This window comes from Hylobates moloch, unplaced genomic scaffold (assembly GCF_009828535.3).
Source record: "Hylobates moloch isolate HMO894 unplaced genomic scaffold, HMol_V3 SCAFFOLD_18, whole genome shotgun sequence".
NCBI lineage: Eukaryota > Metazoa > Chordata > Mammalia > Primates > Hylobatidae > Hylobates > Hylobates moloch.
The window spans coordinates 2705042-2727199 of NW_026652293.1; the positions used below are offsets into that span (position 1 = coordinate 2705042).

Below are 22158 nucleotides of genomic sequence, written 5' to 3' on the forward strand. Positions count from 1 at the left end.
GGGAGAGTAAGCTATTCCAGAAATGATAAAGAAAAGGAGGGGGAGGAAATACGGGTGTGCAAGCCCAAGAGAAGCTAGGAATGGTCAGACTGGTAAAATCAGGAAATATTTTTAACCATTAATAATACTTTATTGGCCATGTGTGGTGGCTCATGCTTGTAATCCCAGAACTTTGGGAGGCTGAGATGGGAGGATCACTTGAGGCCAGGACTCAAGTCCAGCCTGGGAAACACGGTGAGACCCTAAGACCTTGTCTCCACAAATTTTTTTTTTTAATTAGCCAAGTGTTACAGTGTACACCTATGGTCCCAACTACACAGGAGGCTGAGGTGGGAGGATCAGTTGAGTCCAGAAGTTTGAGGCTGCAGTGAGCTATGATTGTGCCACTGCACTCCAGCCTAGGTGACAGAGTGAGACCCTATCACAAACAATAAGTTATTTAAATTTTATTTTAAATATTCTCTAATTTTATTTTAAAAGTTATTTTAAATATTCTGTTATTTATTATTAAATATAAACATTTAATTATTATTTACATGTAAATAATATATTTATTATAAACAATATATGTAATATAATATATAACATTATATATACTATTTAATATTAGAGAATGATTACATGGACAGTGTTCATTCCAGGGTTCTTCACATTCTATTTTATTTTATTTATTTATTTATTTTTTAATTTTATTTTATTTTTGAGTCAGGGTCTCTCTCTGTCACCCAAGCTGGAGTGAAGTGGCACAATCTCCATTCACTGAAACCTCTACCTCCTGGGTTGAAGAGCTTCTTGTGCGTCAGCCTCCAGAATAGCTGGGATTACAGGTGTGCACCACACCCGTCTAATTTTTGTATTTTTAGTAGAGACCATGTTGGCCAGGTTGGACGTTCTAGATTTTTTTTTTTTTTTTTTAGACAGAGTCTCGTGCTGTCACCCAGGCTGAAGTGCAGTGGCGCGATCTTGGCTCACTGCAACCTCCGCCTCCCAGGTTTCAAGCGATTCTCCTGCCTCAGCCTCCCAAGTAGCTGGGATTACAGGCGCCAGTCATCATGCCTGGCTAATTTTTGTATTATTAGTAAAGACAGCGTTTTGCCATGTTGGCCAGGCTGGTCTCAAACTCCTGACCTCAGGCAATCTGCCCACCTTGGCCTCCCAAAGTGCTGGTATTACAGGCATGAGCCACCACGCCTGGCCAACATTCCAGAGGTTTAAAAGCAGGCATATCTCAGTGAAAACCTTTGAATCACTGCAGTTATTGTGATGCTGGCAAGTTACCAAAATGTTAGAGAACTTATCCCCCTGAGGGTCCTTTAAGACAAAATTGGCAAGCTAAGACTCACAGGCCAAATCTGGCCTGCTACTTGTTTTTATAATTAAAGTTTTATTGGAGAGGAGCCACACCTATTCCTTCACATATTGTCTATATAGCTGCTTTCCCTCTAAAATGGGAGAGCTGGGTAATTGTGACAGAGACTGTATGGCCTGCAAAGCCTAAAATAGTTACTATCTGGCTCTTTATTATTATTATTATTATTGTTTGACTCTTAACAGAGTTTGCTGATCCCTTCTCTTCTCAGAAGAAAAAGCAAACAGTTCTTCGACAGTGAGATAAACAAATACAGCTATTCTCCTTCACCTCTGATAGTAAGAATCATATGGTGATCACAGTTGGAATCCATCTCTTCTCCAAAATTGGTTGATATTACTCCTCAACTCTCACCCAAACAGTCAATATTCATCACAACTCTGCTACCTGTAAGGTTCTACACCTTACCATACAAGCGGGTGCGTGGGAAACAAGGAATGAGGAGAAATATAAAAGAAACAGGTAGAGAGAAAGCAGCCCCTGCTCTCCATAAGCCAGTTTTGGTCACTAAAGCTGTTCAATGGTCCATGTGAGCCTCACTTACTTTTTAGGCTTAGTGACAACAAAGTTGGAAAAAAGGCCTTGCTCTAGGACTCGACTATTCAAAACAAGCAGCAAAGGACACATGAAAACATAACAAACGTTCTATGAACCTCCAAATGAATCCTTGGGTTAACCAGGAAATCATTTACACATTTATAAGCTCAGTGCCTGAGGGATTTGGAAGTGTGATAGAGAAAAGACTGAATCATCTGAAATATGTGTTCCAAAATGTGTGGGTGTGCGGGAGAAATTTCAGCAGCCTCTCAGCAATTCCCTGGAAGTTAGAGAAGCCTGAGTCATGTTCACTTGCAGTGTGATCAAACTTGACATGGGCCTGCCAGGCAGCGCCACACTTCCAGCTTCCCATTTAACCACCTCCCCTAGCTGGAGGGAAGAGCAGCTGGGGTCACTTCATTTGAAAGGCATCAATTCCCCTTCACTTACATTTCCCCTACACCTTGTTGGTTTGTCTCTCCTATCAATGCTTCACCTTTAACCCACAGCCTGTCTCTGTCCTGGTCTGAGTGATCTGCGTTAGATCATAAACCCCACGAGGCCAGACCCCACAGTTGCTGGGAAACACTTACGACAGCACCAAGTGAGAGAGCAAATGCTTTCGGGGAAGGACCTCACAATTGTGTCTTTCTGTAATCATGCCCTGGGTCCCACACAGTTCCCCCAAAATGGCATATTCTTGAGTGTCTGTTTGGTCCAGCATGTCCCACGCCCTCTCTTTTGGCTCAATGATCCCTACCACACAATTAAGGTCTAGTGGATACAAGATGTCCTCCATGAGCTCCATACAGGACGAACCTCTTCACTCACACCTCAGCCCTAGGTGGGCTACAGCACTGTAGCCACCTGTATTGCTAGACTGGGAATCCTTGAGGGCAATTCACTGAATCCCTGTACCATGCTTAGCTCAGTAACTGTCACATAAAGGGGTTCAATACACATCCCTGGAAAAATGGCAAAAGCAGATATTGTTCATGAGTAATACCAACCTGGTACCGGCCCAGAATAACCTTGGCATTACATCCAGGAGCATTGCTGCAATATACATATAAGTTGAGGACTTCTCTTTTGCAGCAATTGTCTTTAAAAACCTAAAAGATAAACATAATAGGTCTCACACACTTCGAAGTTTTACAGCAATGTGAATTAAGCTATTATTAATTTGGTCTTCAAGTGTATCTCAGAAGGCAGGTGGAAACTTCCAGACATCAGCTGGAATGGAAATATCACACTTACACCACACTGAAAGAAAAGGCTATCTCAGATACATACTTTTGACAAACCATTAAACATACAAGCCAGGTAACAATGCCCTGTGTACCAGGCTGCAGCTAGCTGAATCTCATGGTGAACCTGACCCCACATTCTTAAAGGTCAGGAGGTGAAGCTTGGCCAAGGGTGATGCTTTCAGCTTCCTGTCCCAGGGTAAATGTATTACTCATCAGTGTCACTGAGGCTGTGCTATTTTAGCGCAAACCAGGAGTCGGCAAACTTTCTCTGGAAGGGGTCAGACAGTCCACATCACGATCATCTCTGTTGTCACATTTCAACTCTTCCACACACAATACTTAAATGAATGGGCACAGCTATATTCTAATAAAATACTATCTATGAAGACTGAAACTTGAATTTCACATGTCACAAAACTTTCTTCTTTGGATTATTTAAAATGAATTTTTATTTCGAAGTAGTTTAAGATAAACTTTAAGATAAGTTCACAAGAAGTTGCAAAAATATGAGGGTTTCTATGCACCCATGATTACATAAAAAGAATTTCTTAGCTTACAGGCCATACAAAAACAGGTAGCAGGCTGGATTTGTCCCAAGACTGTAGTATGCCAACCCCTGGATAGCAGGTCAGACAGACACTAAGTGCAGCACAACCCCGTTGTAGGTATTTGCAAAATGCTTCATAAGGAGTATAGAGAAGATGCATGTACAGCAGGCTGGAGGCTCAAGGAAAGCTTCTGCTTGAACATCCTGCAACAGAATCTTAAAGGAAGAAAACTGAACTTAAAGAGGAGTTTTAAGGGAGAAAGTCTTCATGACAATGGAACAGACAATGGTTTCTTAGACACAACACCAAAAAAGAACAAGCAACCAAAAAAAGAAAAAAAAATACATGAATTAGATTTCATCAAAATGAAAATTTTTTGTGCTTCAAACACACTATCAAGAAAGGGAAAAGACAACCTACAGAATGGAAGAAAAATATTTGCAAATCTTAGCAGCCAAATGTCTGCTAAGAGATTTATATCCAGAATATACAGAGAACTTTTTTTTTTTGAGACAGAGTCTTGCTCTGCCACCCAGGCTGGAGTGCAGTGGCATGATCTCAGCTCACTGCAACCTCCACCTCCCGGGTTCAAGCGATTATTGTGTCTCGGCCTCCCAAGTAGCTGGGATTACAGACATGCACCACCACACCCAGCTAATTTTTGTATTTTTAGTAGAGACAGGGTTTCGCCACGTTGGTCAAGCTGGTCTCAAACTCCTGGCCTCATGTGATCTGCCTGCCTCAGCTTCCCAAAGTGCTAGAATTACAGGCTATAAATAACTCTTATAATTCAACAATAAAAGGTAAATAACTCAATTTTTTAAAATGAGCAAAGGAAATAAATAGGCATTTTTAACAAAGAAGATGTATGAATAGCCAATAAGCACATGAAAAAATGCTCAACTTCATTAGCCAAGAGGGAAATGCAAATCAAAACCATAATGAAATATATTAGCTGGAGCTGGTGTAGGAAGGGGATGAGGAGGAAGCAGGAGAGGAGACTTGGGGTGGAGGAGGGGTGTGGTCAATAAAGACCCAAACAAGCCTCTCAAACAGGCCTGTGAGTAGGGTCTGATGTGACCCCACAGCAGAAGAATATGGACTCCAAGGAAGGTCTCCCTCGACCACTCTCCTGCTCCTATCTCAATATCCAATTCACTGACTGCTTCTCCATCACGCTGAGAGCTGCTAGACAAAAGAAGTGACTTTCTTACCTCCTGAGAATTGATGACCTCCTTATCCACAGGGCAGATTGGCACTGTGTTTAATTCTCTGGAGAAAAAAATTTAAATGGAGCCAGAGTTAGTTGTTTACCTCAACAGCATTTCCAAGACCAGCCCCAGGGCTCCAGCCATGCTCTGGCCCTGGGCAGGCTGGTCCCTGTCTGCACATGCTGTTCCCTCTACCCAGAAGGTGCCTCCTGTACCCCTCCTTCAGCACCTTCCTGTTCTTTCAGTTCGCCTGAAAAACTTCACGCATCCTCCGGGATGCAGTCAGTGAGTCCCTGGACAGAGCTAAATGCCCCGTCCTTTGTTTATCATCTGTGCCACATTTGTCTCCTCTAGACTGGGACATTCTAGAGGGCAGACATGGGGTCCTGTTCCACACTGTAGCTCTTCAGCATGACAGCACAGAACACACAGGTGCTGAATGCACAAACGCACGAGAGAATGAGGATACGCTGTAATAACCCCCTTTCAAAGCTTGGCAGGGTAAAATGACTGCCTTGCTTCCTACACAACCCCTCAAAGTGTACCTGCTTCCACATCTCTCCTGGTATCCTCCCTCAACACAGCATGACCCAGGTCTTACAGCTGCCCAGGAGTGCACAGCATCCATGGCAGCAAGGTCCCTTCTAGGTGCAACAGCACCTCTGCTTCAAGGCAAGGGAAGATTGGGGTGACTACAACACAGACATTGTGAGATTCAAGCCCTTCTCCACAGCCAGCTCCCATGATGGAGTGTGTGTCTAGGTCTGCTCTCCCATGCAAAGCAGGTACAGTCTGAATTTTAAGAAAAGGTAAATATCTGTAAATTAGTGACCAAAAAATGATTATTCTTCAGGCCTTCACAGAGGGGATCTGGGAGAGTCCTTCCTTACAGTCATGGTTCTGTGGCCAAGTAAAGCAACTCTAAAACCCATGAAAACAGTTGAGTGGCCACAATTGCCACCTGGATGCTGGGCCTGCCATGGCCAGAGTTGCAGGCCCTGCCCACTCACCTCAGGGACAGGATGCAGTGCTGGCAGAAGCGGTGCCCACATCCTGTCTGGTGGGGGTTGTGAAGCACCGAGTGGCAGAAGGCACATTTGTAGCGCTCTTCCAACCGCTCCACAAACTGGTACTCTATATTGGGCTCAAAGTCCAAGGAAATGGAGTTGCCGGAATTCTGGCGGATGAAACCACAGGGCATACCTTTATGCTCTTCTGAATAAGCCATTCTGCAGAGGTCAGGGGAGGAGAAGGAAAATTAAGTGTGCAAACACTGAAACAACTACAGCCGTCAGATGCTTTGGTTATTTGTCTCATAATTAGTGTACATCATTCACATGGTCATTCTGTTGTGACTCTGAAACAACAGTGACAACCTCCTGCCACTAGGGGGCTCTGGCAAAGGTGCAATGTCTTTGGGGTGCTCAGGTTAGAGGCTGGACCAGATGACTTCTAGCAAGATTCTATGAGATTCAGTTCTTTGTCCATCAATCTTTTACAGGGTGCTAAATTACCCTGTCAGTTTGGCCACATGCTTGGACAAAATATAGCCAGGTGTGTTAATTACATTATAAGTAAACTGTTAGGAATTTTTCTTCCACTCAATGAGAGAACGGAAACACGGGTTTTGTTAAAATTTTTAGAAGCAGACAAATATATTTCTCACCATCTTGGAAGCACAGAGCAAGCGTTTACCAGACATTGAACATGCTGGGGTCTTGAACTTGGACTTCCCAGCCTCCAGAACTATGAGAAATAAATTTCTGTTCTTTATAAACTACCCAGTCTGACGTATTTTGTTACGTCAGCACAAACAGACTAATACTTTTTTTCTTTTTTTCAGAGACAAAGTCTCACTCTGTAGCCCAGGCTGGAGGCCAGTGGTGTGATCATGGCTCACTGTAATCTCCAATTCCTGGGCTCAACTGATCCCTCCCCAGTAGCTGGGACTACAGGCACTACAGGCACACACCACCACCCCAGGCCAATTAAAAAAAAAAAAACAACTATTTTTTATTTATTTATTTTTTTTAGAGACAGTGACATGGTTTGGCTGTGTCCTCACCCAAGTATCCTCTTGAATTCCCACATGTTGTGGGAGGGACCCAGTGGGAGGTAATATAATCATGGTCTTTCCCATGCTATTCTCGTGTGAGTAAGTCTCATGAGATCTGATGGCTTTATAAGGTGGAGTTTCCCTGCACAAGCTCTCTCTCTCTCATTTTGCCTGCTGCCATCCATGTAAGACGTGACTTGCTCCTCCTTGCCTTCTGCCATGATTGTGAGGCATCTGTAGCCACATGGAACTGTAAGTCTATTAAACCTCTCTTTTTTATAAATTGCCCAGTCTTGGGTATGTCTTTATCAGCAGCATGAAAATGGACTAACACAGACAGGGTCTCACTATGTTGCCCAGCCTGGTCTTGAACTCCTGGACACAAGTGATCTTTGTGGCTCAGCCTCCCAAAGTGCTGGGTAAGCCACCGCACCTGGCCTAAGATAACACTCTTAAAACCTGTGGAGCCAAAGACCCAACACAGCAACACAATATTGAAGGAGAAGAACAAAGCTGGAGGACTGATACTACTCAACTTCAAAACTTATTATAAAGCTACAGTAATCAAGACAGTGTAGTCCTATCAAAAGAATAGACAAAATAGATCCAGGGAACAGAATAGAGAACCGAGAAATAGACCCACATAAATACAGTCAACTGACCTTTGACAAAGGAGAAAAGGCAAAACAATTATGCAAAGATAAGTCTTTTCAACAAATAGTGCTGGGACAACTGGACATCCACATCAGAAAATGAAGCTAGACACAGACCTGACACCCTTCACAAAAATGAACTCAGAATGGATCACAGACATAAACATAAAATGCAAAGCTATAAAACTCCTACTAGATAACATAGGATAAAATCTAGATGATCTTGAGTTTGGCAATGACTTCTTGCCCACAAATATATTACTCACAGTATCTATCACTGCCATTGCGGTAGATAGAATGTTTGTATTCCTCCCAAAATTCATATGTAGAAATTCTAAACCCCAATGTGACGGTATTAGGAGGTGGGTATTTGGCAGGTAATGAAGTCATGAGAGTGGAGCCCTCATGAATGGGATTAGTGCCCTTATAAGAAGAAGCCAGAGAAGGCCGGGCACAGTGGCTCACGCCTGTAATCCCAGCACTTTAGGAGGCCGAGGCGGGTGGATCATGAGGTCAGGAGATAGAGACCATCCTGGCTAACGTGGTGAAACCCCATCTCTACTAAAAACACAAAAAATTAGCCAGGCGTGGTGGCGGGTGCCTGTAGTCCCAACTACTTGGGAGGCTGAGGCAGGACAATGGTGTGAACCCAGGAGGCAGAGATTGCAGTGAGCTGAGATGGCGCCACTGCACTCCAGTGTCAGAGCAAGACTCCGTCTCAAAAAAAAAAGAAGGGGCCAGAGAAAGCCAGGAATGATGGTGCACACCTGTAGTCCAAGCTACTTGGGAGGCTGAGGTGGGAAGATGGCTTGAACCTAGGAGTTCAAGTCTAGCCCAGGCGACATGGTGAGACCTCCTCTCTAAAGAGGCCAGAGAGGTCCCTGGCCGTCTTGCTGCCATGTGATGATACAGCAGTTAAGTCTGCAGCCCGGAAGAGGGACCTCATCAGAACCCAACCACGCTGGCACCCTGATCTTGGGCTTTCAGCTTCCAGAACTGTCAGAAACCTCTGTTGTTTATAAGCTACCTAGTCTATGGTGCTTTCTTATAGCAGCCCAAGCTAAGACAAGTACCAAGCCACATCATTTCTCACCTGAACTAAATATGAGTTCATTAGTTGCTTTATTCTCCAATCCACTCTCCATACTATAGCCAGGATGAGACTTTCAAAATGCCAAGTACAATGTAAGGTTATCTCCCTTCATCTTTTACTGGCTTCCCAGGGTTCTGAAAGAAAGTCCACAATGCTAAGCAGGCTCAAGACTGTATCCTCCCCAATCCAGCAGCATCCTGGACCTCTCTTCCCTGGCTTTCTGTACTCCAGCCACACAGGCTTTTTTTTTTTTTTTTAGTTCTTCTAATACACCACACTCTATGCCCCAGGGCCTTTGCACAAGCTACTTGGGAGGCTGAGGCAAGGGGGATCACTTGAGCCTGGGAGGTGGAGGCTGCAGTGAGTCATGATTATGACACTGCACTCCAGCCTGGGTGACAGGGCGAGAGACCATGTCTCAAAAAAAAAAAAAAAAAGCCTGGGGTTTGAGACCAAAGCTCCACCTTTTCCCTAGTGTTTCCTGCAAAACTTCAAGGGTGGTAGGTAAGCAGTATAAGATACAAATGTTCCCTCCTGTAACATGGTTGACTTTTGGGATTTAACAAAACTTCTAATTCTGAAGATGAAGAGGCAAAACATTTTATTTACATGCACAGCCCTAATAACCAAGCCCCACCTTTCTCTCAGAGAACTGGAAGAACCACTTTCAAACTGCCCTGCTCTGCCTTGTGTTCCCTCGTTCCTGGGGAGGGTGGCACTTCACATCCTGTGCCCTGATGTCATATTCTATGTCCCTCTGAGATTCTCTTCTGAGGCCAGGCCCAAGTCTGTCACACAGCATCTAAATTTGGACTCTCAGAGATGTATCCTAAAGCAACAGGCTCATTCAGTCCCCAGAATGAGGCAGGAGGATGTACAAAACTCAGTTCAGATTCCCTCCACTACACTCTACACTCTCCCTAACACAAGAATCTATGGCACCCATCTGTGTGTATGTCCATCTTTTGCTACAACAGTAGTTCTCCAACTTTTTGGTCTCCCGACCCCCTATGACTTGAATGTATGCGTCCCCCCCAAAAATTCGTATGTTGAAACCTAAGGTCCAGTGTGATAGTATTAAGAAGTGGCACCTTTAGGAAGTGATTAAGTCATGAGGGCTTTGTATCCATGGATGGGACCAGTGACCTTAAAATGGGCTCAAAGGAACTAGCTAGGTTATTTTGCCCTTCCACCTTTCCCCATGTGAGGACAGTGCTAATCTCTGGAGGATGCAGCAATAAGCTGCCATCTCGGAAGCAGAAAGTGAGCCCTCATCAGACACAGAATCTGCTGGTGAATTGATTGTGGACTTCTCAGCCTTCAGAACTGTGAGAAATACATTTTTGTTCTTTATAAATTACCCAGTCTGAGGTATTTTGTGATGGCAACACAAACAGACTAAGATAACACTCTTGTTTTTTCTTTTTTTTCAGAGACAAGGTCTCACTCTGTAGCCCAGGCTGGAGTGCAGTGGTATAACCACGGCTCACTGTAACCTCCAACTCCTGGGCTCAATTGATCCTTCCACCTAAACTTCCCCAGTAGTTAGGACTACAGGTGCATGCCACCACACCTGGCTAATTTTTTTTTTTTTTTAGAGACAGAGTCTCACTGTGTTGCCCAGGCTGGTCTTGAACTCCTGGCCACAAGCAATCCTTTCAGCTCAGCCTCCCAAAGCAATGGGATTACTACAGGTATGAGCCACAGCACCTGGTCTAAGATAACACTCTTAAAACTTGAGGAGCCAAAGATCCGTAGGACAGACACTACCGAACTTCAAAACTTACTATACTTGATTATACAGAATATAGAGAATAAAGAGCCCAGAAATAGACCCACATAAATACAGTCAACTGACCCTTGGCAAAAGGGCAAAGGCAAAACAATGATGCAAAGATAGTCTTTTCAACAAATGGTGCCGGGACAACTGGACACCCACATCAGAAAATGAAGCTAGACACAGACCTAACACCCTTCACAAAAATTAACTCAAAATGGATCACAGACATGAATGTAAAATGCAAAACTATAAAACTCCTACTAGATAACACGGGATAAAATCTAGATGATCTTGAGTTTGACAATGACTTTTTAGGTACAACACCAAAGGCACAATCCATGAAAGAAAGAATGGATAAACAGACTTCCATTCAATTTTGCTGTAAACCTAAAACTGCTCTAAAAGAAAATCTTGTCTTTTTTTAATGGAGGACCCCTAAGAGTTTTTGTTTATGCAAATTATATCGATTCATATTTACCATACTTGAGAGTCAAATTGAGGAATTTTAAAAGTATCTACTTCAAGATAATAAGCCAATTATATGTTAATACAAATAAAATTTTTATGAAAAATAACCATTTTCCAAAACAAAAGAATTAGTGAGAAGAGTGCCACCATTTTACATGTTTGCACATCTCTTTAGTGTCTTGCTTAATAGAAGATAGCTGGATTCTCATGTCTGCTCCTACATTCAGTCTGTTGCATATCATATATCATTTAGCTTCAGGAAAGCATCTCTGTGCATTTGTAAAAGGAGAGTACAAATGGCCAATGATGTCAATACTATTATGAAAATAGTTTTGTCCATACAGATCCTCTGAAAATGTGTCAGGGAGCCCCAAGCAGTGCTGTGCTAGTAAACGTTTAATAATCCGCTCAACTGGGGTAAAGCTCCAGTTTGTAGCATTTGCCAATTTCTGTGGTTAAACACTTCCACTATGGCTAATTTCAAGGTAACAATGAAAAAGGTCACTGAACTGGAACTGCGAAAGAGATGCACACAACTGGCTCTTACCTGAACTCACCTGAAGTAAGAGTCCATTAAGTGATTACCTAGTAAGAGCTGCTCCAGCACCCCAGGGGCCACTGAAGCACACTTTGGAAACCACTGCTCTATTAGACTGCTGTGCGGGCCCATGTCTTGTCAGCTTTGTCCTGGCAGGCACAGCACATGTGACTCTCACAGTCTCCTTGCTCCTGCTGAACAGCCAGCAGAGGACTGAATGCCCCATCCTTCCTCTTCCCATCCGTGTGTGTATTTCCCAGACCTATTCAACAGGCCTTGTCATTCATTGACCGGTTATTGTCTTGTCCAGCATTTGTTTTTGTGAAGTTGGGTTTTTAATCTCGTTACACATTGTAGAAAAATAAGCATTTATGTTCGGCTATGAGATGTGGACTTGAGGTGTCTTTCTGGGTGAGGTTCTGGTACATAAACAGAGCTGTGATGCCCCCCAGGGCAGGATCCGTCTCCTTCTGAAGCTTCCTCAATCCTGGACCCACTTTGTTCACTGACATGAGAGAGCCCAACAGCAGAACTAGAAAGGCTATGCTTCTTTACCTAACAAATATATTGATCTAATTAATCAGATACTTTCAGCTGGTACTCTGTCATTCCCAGGCAGCTATTTAGTGGAAATGAGTAAGCACTCCATTTTATTAAAATCTTTCCCCTCTGTGTAGAACAGCTTACGTAACAGGAACAACAAAGAAGCTCAGTTCTTGCAAGTCAGGAAAAAAAAAAACATATCAAAACTGCTAAAATAGAGCTTACATATCACCTTTCTGCAGTCAATGGCATTCTTATTCTTGCCATCAATGGGATGTACAGTGTGGTACTCCTACTGAAGAGTTGTTAACTCAAGCCAAAAGAGACAAGAGAAAGTCATATCCCATCTATTCCCTAAGAACTCTTGCTGAGTTTTCTTTGAAATGCCATGGATAGACAGACCAGGATCTACCTTTCTTGCCATCTTCTTGTTTCATAAATTGATGCATCTTTTCCATGAGAATTTTTTAGGAATTCCAAAGGAAAGCTGTGATGCCACCATTTAAATTCTTTACTTACATATCTCTACGGATTCATTTCTGGAGAACATATGATAAATATTCTCACATTCTGAAGCAACGTGAGCTTAGCCTTCAGTTATAACAAAAAAGATATGTATTTTGCAGAGTTTAAGAAAGGTTTAACAAAGAAAGGTAGATCCTGGTCTGTCTATCCATACCACCTCCATACCCTTGCCAACATCCAGTTTGGATTAATGAGATTTGAAAAATTGGGGAATTTTTTAATATATTATGTTATAATGCATAAGACGTAAGTCCACAAAATTTGTCTCCAGGGTTTTCAAGTTCTGATTCTTGGGGAATTACTGATTACTACAGACAAAATCCCAGAGTGAAAAGGGCACAGGACCAGAGACCTCTGTCTCTGCTCTGCCATTCACCATCCATGAAACCGTGAGCAGGACACCCCACAGCCCACTCATCTGCACATCCCTGCATTGATCCTGAGTTAGGTCCTGAGAATGCAGAGGCTATGACGTTGCATCTGCCCTTGAGGCCCTCCAAGGACAGAAGAAACAAGGCACAAAAATGACCAATTACAATATCCCACTGGCAAGTACCACAAACAGAGATTCCAACAAAGAACTGGTACAGCTTAGGTGGGGGGTAGCTAAAAATTTCTGAGGTGTCTGTGCTGATTTCACAGAGAAGAAATCATCTCAGCTGGTCTTGAAGAAAGAGGAGGCATTTTCTAGATGAAGGAGATTAAAGAATTTCCTGGTATCACGAAAGTTCTACAATGGTTGGCAATTAACTGTAGCTGACGTGGAATTAAGGGAACATGCCAGTCATCTGCCTGTTTGCCCAGATCCACTCCCTACTCTTGCTCTGCTTAGCTCTGCAGCATGAGGTAGGGTGAAATTTGATGCCACAAACTGTTTTCCAGGCTCCCTGGCTTCTGGTTAGGTTCAGCCAATGAGAGGCACTGGGATGGGAAGGGTGGAAAGAGGGGGAAGCCAGGGGATCTCTCCCCGATCCCTGGGTGCTGGGCAGCATCTCAACAGTGACTGGTGCTCCTCCATGGCTCTAATGACACCAGATAGCCCCTCTCTCTGTGGACGGGCTGCCAGAAGGCAAACTGTCCATTTCTCAGCTCTGCTCAGGTCTCGCTGGCAGTGTTGGTCAACTGCCTAATACCCACTTGAGCAGCATGGGAAGGATACAAATATGTTATTTCCCAAACCCACCCAAGGCCCACCAATGGGTCCTGGGCTTAAAGAGGAGAGACTGTGGCTGGTGATAAAGAAAAGTTAAAATGTTCAATCCCAAGATGCAGTGACCCAACGGGTCTCTGGAATCCACGCCCTGGGTGGGTTCCAGATGCTCTTCTGCTAGGATAGGCAGTTCTCTCTCAAGGTCATGGCTGGCGTTGAATCCTGTGATTCTGCTCTTCCAGGAAGAACAGTTACTACCAGGAAGCAAAAAAAAAGGGGGGGGGGGGCAGGGCTGGCACAGTGGCTCACGCCTGTAATCCTAACACTTTGAGAGGCCGAGGCAGGAAGATTGCTTGAGCTCAGCAGTATGAGACCAGCCTGGGCAACATGGCAAAACCCCATCTCTACAAAAATATACAAAAAATAGTTGGCCAGGTGCGGTGGCTCATGCTTGTAATCCCAGCACTTTGGGAGGCTGAGGTGGGTGGATCATCTGAGGTCGGGAGTTCGAGACCAGCCTGACCAACATGGAGAAACCCTGTCTCTACTAAGAATACAAATTAGCTGGGCGTGGTGGCACGTGCCTGTAATTCCAGCTACTTGGGAGGCTGAGGCAGGAGAATCACTTGAACCCAGGAGGCCACGGTGAGCCGAGATTGCACCATTGCACTCAGGACTGGGCAACAAGAGCAAAATTATGTCTCTAAATAAATAAAATTAGCAGGGTGTGGTGGTGCACGCCTGTAGTCCCAGCTACTTGGGGAGCTATGGCAGGAGGATCGCTTGGCCTGGGAGGTCCAGGCTGCAGTGAGCCGTGTTCATTATTCATGCCACTGCACTCCACCCTGGGTGACAGAGAAAGACCCTAACTCCAAAAAGGAAAGGAAAAAGGAAAGGAAACGGAAGGAGGAGAAAGTACTTTAACTGTCAGGCTATCCTCCTGGCACAAGGGAGAACTGAAATGGTCTCAGTTTTTCCAAAGCTTCTGTCTGTGATGGCCCAGAGAGGTCTTCCCTCAAAAACTGAAGAAGAAACCCCTTTAACCAGGCAGGTCAAAGACGAAGGCCTTGGAGAAAGGGAGAACCAATAAGGCCATTTTCCATTGCACCTAACGTGGCTGGGAGCTCATGCAGAGACCAGGTGACACCAGGACAACCAGACAACATGTGACCACAGTCCACTGACGCACTGTTCTTGCCCCAGGATGACTGGCTTTGATGTCTTAGAGGCAGAGATAAGGGTACGTTTTCTTTGCTTTTCCTTATGTCTTCACAGAAGAAAGTTGTCGTGGGAACAGGACAAACAATGATGTGAGTATAATTTTAATTACTTTAAAGAGAACTGTGACTTCTCTCCAAGTTGTCAGGAAACCTCTGGTTCCCCATTCTCCTGGAGGTGCAGCAAGCACTGTCAGTAAGTACACCGGAGCGCAAAGGCTGACAGGCATCCCTCTTCCCCCAACCCTCCAGGCTGCACACCCATGCTGGCCTGGCCAAAGCTGCTGCTGCCTCAAGTCAGTCACACTTACAGAGATGCCTTTAGTGGAACTCTTCTCCTCGGAACCAGGTAGAGTCTACCTGACTCCAGCACTTTTTAGGTATCCAGGAGACCTTTAGATTTGCTCTCAGAAACTAGACCAAGAGGAAAAAATAACAAAGAAAGCTCTACTGATCTTCCCACACAGCAGCTTTCTCCACTAGGAAGCCTTGTTCAACTCCGGTGCGCTCGGCCCCCATCCTTGGCTCCAGCTCTGTAACAGTCCCCAGTGCTACCTAGGGACAGCTCCTCGAGCTCCTCAAGGGTGGGGCTATCCTCATTAGTCCCCAGGCCAGAGTACCCAATAACCCAGATGACTCAATAATCAATGTGGAAACTCAGAGTTTGTGTGAGGCCACAGTGGGAAAGGGCCGTGAAAACAATCTAGGAGAGTTCCCATTGAGGCCGAGGGCGAGGGCAGGGTATTAAAAGAAGTGAATGGAGCCTAAGGCTGGAGTCAGATATGGGTTAGGATTACAAGTACTGAGGCGATGTCCAAGCACACAGACAGCTAATTGATATGCCTTAGCTCATTAACCCCTCAGCCAGGTGCGGTGGCTCAAGCCTGTAATCCCAGCCATTCAGGAGGCTGAGGTGGGAGGATTGCTTGAGCCCAGGTCAAGGCTACAGTGAGCTATGATGGCGCCACTGCACTCCAGCGTAGGAGACAGGGTGATATATGATATGATATATATATTATCATTATTCCCCATTTTTTTAAGTGAGGAAATGGAGACCTAGTGAGGTCCTACTGCCAGGTAGTGGTGGAGGCCCTTAGGGGATGAGGAGCTGGGGTTCCTCCCTGCTCCTCCAAGGTTCCGAGAGTCAGCATGGCATGGCAATTACCACCATGGCCTCTGGAGTAGACTTGCCTGGATTCAAATCCTGCCCGTACCCCTTCAGAGCCACGTGACCTCGGGCAAATTACTTAGTCTCTATGTTTCTCCATTTCCTCATCTGTAAAATGATGATAATGAAACGCCGGACAAGACACGGAGTAAAGGGAACCCTCGTACACTGTTGGTGGGAATGTAAATTAGTACAGCCACTATGAAGAACGGTATGGAGGTTCCTCAGAAAACTAAAAACAGAACTACAAATGATCCAGCAATCCCACTGCTGGGTACATATTCAAAAGAAAGGAAATCAGAATATTGAAGAGACATCTGCACTCTCATGTTTACGGCAACACTGAAGAACCAAGATTTGGAAGCAGTCTAAGCATCTATCAACAGATGAATGGATACAGAACATGTGGTACATATACACAATATTCAGCCATAGAAAAGAACAAGATCCTATCACTTGCAACAACATAGATGGAACTAGAGGACATTATGCTAAGTGAAATAAGCTAGGCACAGAAAGACAAGTTTCACATGTTCTTGTTTGTGGGAGCTAAAAATTAAAACAATTGAACTTATGGAGACAGAGAGTAGAAGGATGGTTACTAGAGGCTGGGAAGGGTAGTTGTGGGGTGGGGGAAGTGTTGGGGAGAGGAAGCGAGATGATTAATTGGTACAAAAATATAGTCAGAATAATCGTATAGAATACGATCTAGTATTTGATAACAGGGTGACTATAGTCAACAATAATTTATTGTACATTTAAAAATAACTAAAAGAATTGGGATGATTGTAACACAAAGAAATGATAGATGCTTGAGATGCCCATTTACCCTGATGTGATTATTATGCATTGTATGCCCATATCAAAATATCTCATGTAGCCCATATACACCTAATACACACCCATAAAAATAAAAAAGTAGGATTTATCACAATTCAAAAAAAAGAAAAATATATCAAAAATAAAATGGTGATAATGATAACAGTAGTTACCACATAGAACTTCTGAAGATTAAATACGTCAATACTATGTACATCAGGGGTTAGCCCATCACATGTTTTGTAAATAAAGTTTTATTAGAACACAGCCATGTTCATTCATTTACATATTGTCTATGGTTGTTTATGTGCTACCACAGAGGAGCTGAGCAGTTGCGCCACAGACCATATGGCCCAAAGGCCTCAAATACATAGTTACTAGCTGGTTCTTTACAGAAAAAGTTTGCTGACTTCCCTATGCATGAAGAGCTTAAAAGTTTGCTGACTCCCCTATGCATGAAGAGCTTATAGTGGTAGTACACAGAGGTGTCATAAGGGCTACTATTATTAAGCACTTGCCCCTGAGTCCCTCCATCAATGTCCCCCACTCTGAGATAAACTGACTGCCTGACATGCTATTTGCCTTCTCATTTCACCCAATTTTGAATTCATGGTTACGCTGGACTATCTTGCACTAAACATTTATTGATTCAGTCATTTTTTTGTAAATCATTTCTTTGCTGGGAACCTACCATAGGCAGACACTGATAAGGAAACAAAAATGCAGCACATGGGCCCAAATTCCCCACCCCCTGGAGCTCCGGCCCATTCTCCATCCTCAGCCCGGCAATGCCCCATCAACCTCTTTCTCCCCCTACCCCTCTCTCCTTCCCATTCCTGGCTCCAGAGCAGTGCCTGATGGAAACACACCTTCCAGGTGGCACCCACAGACCTGTGTCCTTTATCAGATCCCATCAGTGCCTCTCTGAGGCCTCCCTGGCCCTCCCAAGCTCATCTGTATTCTACCTAGAATAAGTCGGCAGGCCCAGATCATCTGGGGATGTGCTATATGAGGCCGTATGTAGTCTGGGAAAGCATATTATGTTAGTTTGATGATCTAAACTGTAATCACATCATCACACTTGCTGGCTAGTCTCTCCTAAATCACTGCCCTCCTGCCCTTTATGTGACATTTGGCACTTCCTTCTTGAAACTCCCTGATCCCTTGGCCCTGCGGTTCTATATTTGTTGGTTCTCCTCCCAGCTCTGAACCACACCTCTCGGTGGCTCCTTGTCAGCATGCCACTCCTGCAGGGTTCCCCAAGGCTAGGTCAGCCTTCTGCCCTTTGTTCTTGACTCAGCTCAACAACTTCTCCTCATTGGAAAGGCTTCTCCTCATTGGAAAGGCTGCCTACTGCCACCTCAACTGCATTCCCAAATGGGGTAGGTGTGCCCACTGCATGGAGCTATGGGGCTGTCATCTCAGACTCACACTTCTCTCCCCCTTCTCCCTTCCTGACCATCCTCCTTGCTTACAAAGAAGGTACAAAGAGGCCAGGTGCAGTGGCTCACTGTTGGGGTGATCAGACCCAGCACCAGGTTGTGGGGGTGACAAAGCCCAGCAGAGTCAAAGGATTGAGAAAAAGACAGTTGGAGAGATAAAGGTGGGACACCAGAGGGCCATCGCGATCGTGGAGGCTGCAAAGGCCCCGAGCTCTGGGAGCCCACGCTATTTATTGGTAATCCAACAGAGAAACAGGTGGTGAGAATGTGGAGGTCAAAAGGACACATGGCATTAAGCACATGATTTACAGCTGTGATGGTTTAGCATTTATATGGAACATGTTCTGCTACTTGAGATAATGGGAATAGGAGCCTAGGAGGGCTAGAAGCAAGGGGCCAGCAAGTCTAGACATATTCACGAGGATATAATGCAAGCCCTGCCTCAGTTTCCCTCTCAACACTCAGCTTTTTCCCAACACCTCACGCCTATAATCCCTGCACTTTGGGAGGCCAAGGTGGGCGGATCACCTGAGGTCAGGAGTTCGAGAGCAGCCTGGCCAACATGGCGAAACCCCGTCTCTACTAAAAATACAAAAAGCTGGGTGTGGTGATGCATACCTGTAATCCCAGCTACTCAGGAGGCTGAGGCAGGAGAATCACTTGAACCCGGGAGGTGGAAGTTGCAGTGAGCTGAGATTGTGCCACTGCACTCTAGCCTGGGCGACAGAGCAAGACTCCATCTCAAAAAACAAAAACAAAGACAGGTACGAAGAGCACAAACACTCGTAAAGTGAATGAGGCTCCAGTGGCCCCTCGAACCAACAGACAACAGTTTAGATTTAGCTTGGAATTCAGAAACATTTTCAAATGAGAACTGAGCCCAGGCTTCGCCCAGCCCCGCCCTCCGTGGCCTAAGGGTACTCTGAAGAAAGGGAAGAAACCTGAGACCACCCTACACGGGCTACAGAACAGAAATGCCAATGAGTTTAGAAACTGTGGCATGACCTTTTGGTGACTTTTAGCTACCAAAGGTTAACATCATTCTAGCAGTGCCCCACCTTCCCACAAATGCTCATCCACAGCTGACTTTGTGTAAGTTTATATTTCCAAAGCTGACCTCAGACGTGTGACATACTGCCAGCTGCCTACTGCCCAGAGCTGGGAGGACTGTGGCTGGGGTACATGTTGTGAGAGGCACACAGGGCAATCCCGTCCTGCCTGGCAGAAGGCCAGCTCTGGCCCAGTCCATGGAGGAAGCAGACGAGAGACGCTTCCTGGGGTGGGCTACCCCAGACACACCCCAGGCACACCCCAGGTGCCCGGCCCACATACAGGCAGGTATCCTACAGTCTGGCTCAAAAAATGCAGCCCTCAGGCTGTTGGGACTCAAGGGCCTGATCAGGGCAACAGAAGAGGGAGATCCAAGAGAAGTAGGTAGAACTGGGGGAGTGGATTCCCCCACCCCACAACTGAGCCTGTCAGCTCTGGAAGGACTTAAGGGATCAGCTATCCAAGGGTTTCACTGTTTCACAGCGAAACTTACCAAACCGAGTTTCATTCAGAAACATCAGTAAATAAAAGAGTATACAGAATACCTGTTCTGGTTGAAGCAGGGCCTGTTGGATTTGCTGCGATCCGCAGGCCTCTGGCTGCTCTTCTGGTTAGTCCTAGGAGATCCACAGTTTGGTTTCTCAAGATAATGATGATAACAATAATAATAAAACCTGATATGTACTAGTAATTTCCAGCCTGCACTTTTACATATAATATCATATACAGTTCCACACTAACCCTGTGGCAATACTGCTATCATCATCATATTCCCAATGAAGAGTCCAAGGCTTCAAGTTGTTAAACAACTTTCCCCAAATCACACAGCTAGTGCATGGGCACAGGGATGTGAATACAGACTTTCCGACTCCAAAGCCAGTGCTCTTCACTCTGTCACACCTGGGAGAAAATGCACCACATTGCAGCCAACACCAAACAGGAGGGCTTCATAGCAGGCAGTACCGCTTACTGGTTAGAGACCAGCTCTGGGGCCAGACTGCTGGGGTTCAAACCCTTCTGCCATTCACTTACCTGTGTCACCCCTTCCTCATCTAGAATATGGGACAATATGGGAGGCCAAGGCAGGCGGATTGTCTGAGCTCAGGGGTTCGAGACCAGCCTGGGCAACATGGCGAAACCCTGTCTCTACTAAAAATATAAAAATTACCTGGGCATGGTGGCACACATCTGTAATCCCAGCTACCTGGGAGGCTGAGGCAGGAGAATCACTTGAACCCAGGAGGTGGAGACCGCAGTGAGCCAAGATTGCACCACTGCACTCCAGCCTGGGCAACAGAGTGAGACTCTGCCTCAAAAAAAAAAAAACAAAAAAAACCAATAATAGTACCTGCTACAAAGGCTTGGAGTTAAGATTAAATGAATTAATCCATGTAAATTATTATCACACAATTCCTGGCACGTAAATAAGCACTTAATCACCATGCATGTCCACCCTGCCCTCCTAGACAGCTTTATTCAGTGCCCGTCACATGCAAAGGCTGCACCCTATTATATTATGGGAGTGGAGGAGTGTGGGTTACCAGACAGCTCCTGTCCTCAAGAAGTTTTCAGTCAAGGTAGGGACATGCGTATGCATATGCACAAAACTATAGCAGCAGCTCTCTGAGCAGTCAAGGCCCCAGATGCTCTGCTACAAATCTGTTCTAGAACAGGATGAAAATGCTGGCTTGGACATCTTACCCCAGAGGAAGGGGGACCTATTTGTTATAATAGTTTAGCCTTCCCTGATTAATACACTTCAGTATTATGATCTCTCAGTAGCAACTAGAATCTGATTTTCTAGCAAATTCCCAGGCTAAATTCTACAGCTCATGACAGTGTGAGGAGCACCAGTCAGATCATCGTGGCAGCTTCTAGGTCACCTTATCTCTTGGAGCTTCGGGCTGGTGCTGGACCTGCTCTCTTCTATCTGCACTCATTCTCTGGGTGAGCATGTCCCAGCTCCTGGCCTTACCAGCTATGGCTGACAATGCCCTGATTTCTATCTGTAATCTGGACCTCTCCCCTGAGCCCGAGACACACTCCACTGTTTAGTCTATGCCTCCACATTTAATAGGCATCATAAACTTAACACATCAAATCCCCACCCAACCTGCTCCTCCCATAGCCTTCCTCCATCTCAGTGAAATGGTACCACCAATCACAGCGTCACTTGGATCAAAAACTTTGGAGTGACCCTTGGCTCCCCTCTTACTCATGGCTCCCCAGTGGTTATTGCATCAGTCTCCTAGCTGGTCTCCTGCTCTGCCTTGCTCCTTTACAGCCCATTCACAACCCAGCAGCCAGAGTGATGCTTTTAAAAACAGAAGCTGTCTCTGCTGTTCCTCTGCTCCAATGGCCCCACTGCACTCGGGGTAGAAGCCAGTGTCCTTAGAGGTCAGGGCCCTCCATTTCTCTGCCTCTCCATTCTCTGTGTCCTTACTTCCCAGTGCCTTTCCCCTTGTCTACTCACTCTGGCAACACTGCCTTGCTTCTTCTTGAACAGCAGAAGAGGCTTCTGCTTGCTTTTCCCCTGCCTGGAATACTCTTCACCCTGATATCTGAAGGGCTTGTTCCTCCACCTTAGGAACCTGCTCAAATGTTATCTCACAAGGGAGGCCTTTGCTGACCACCCTACATGGAAAATGCAACATCCCTGGCAGACCCATCTTCTACTGCATTTTTCTCCAATACACTTATTACTGCCTAACATTACTTGTTCATGGCTTTATCTCTGTCTT

The 22158-nt window shown here is 45.2% G+C and overlaps 1 protein-coding gene across 1 annotated transcript in view; it reads right to left on the reverse strand.

Moving 5' to 3' along the window:
• TRAF5 (TNF receptor associated factor 5) overlaps window positions 1–22158 on the reverse strand; it is a 48691-nt gene that overhangs the window by 15943 nt on the left and 10590 nt on the right. Inside the window, exons 2-4 of the mRNA XM_032136821.2 lie at window positions 5926–6144; window positions 4919–4976; window positions 2917–3018 (exon numbers count right to left, since the gene is read on the reverse strand). Of these exons, the coding sequence (XP_031992712.1) occupies window positions 2917–3018; window positions 4919–4976; window positions 5926–6144 (379 nt within the window). The remainder of the gene's footprint in view (window positions 1–2916; window positions 3019–4918; window positions 4977–5925; window positions 6145–22158) is intronic.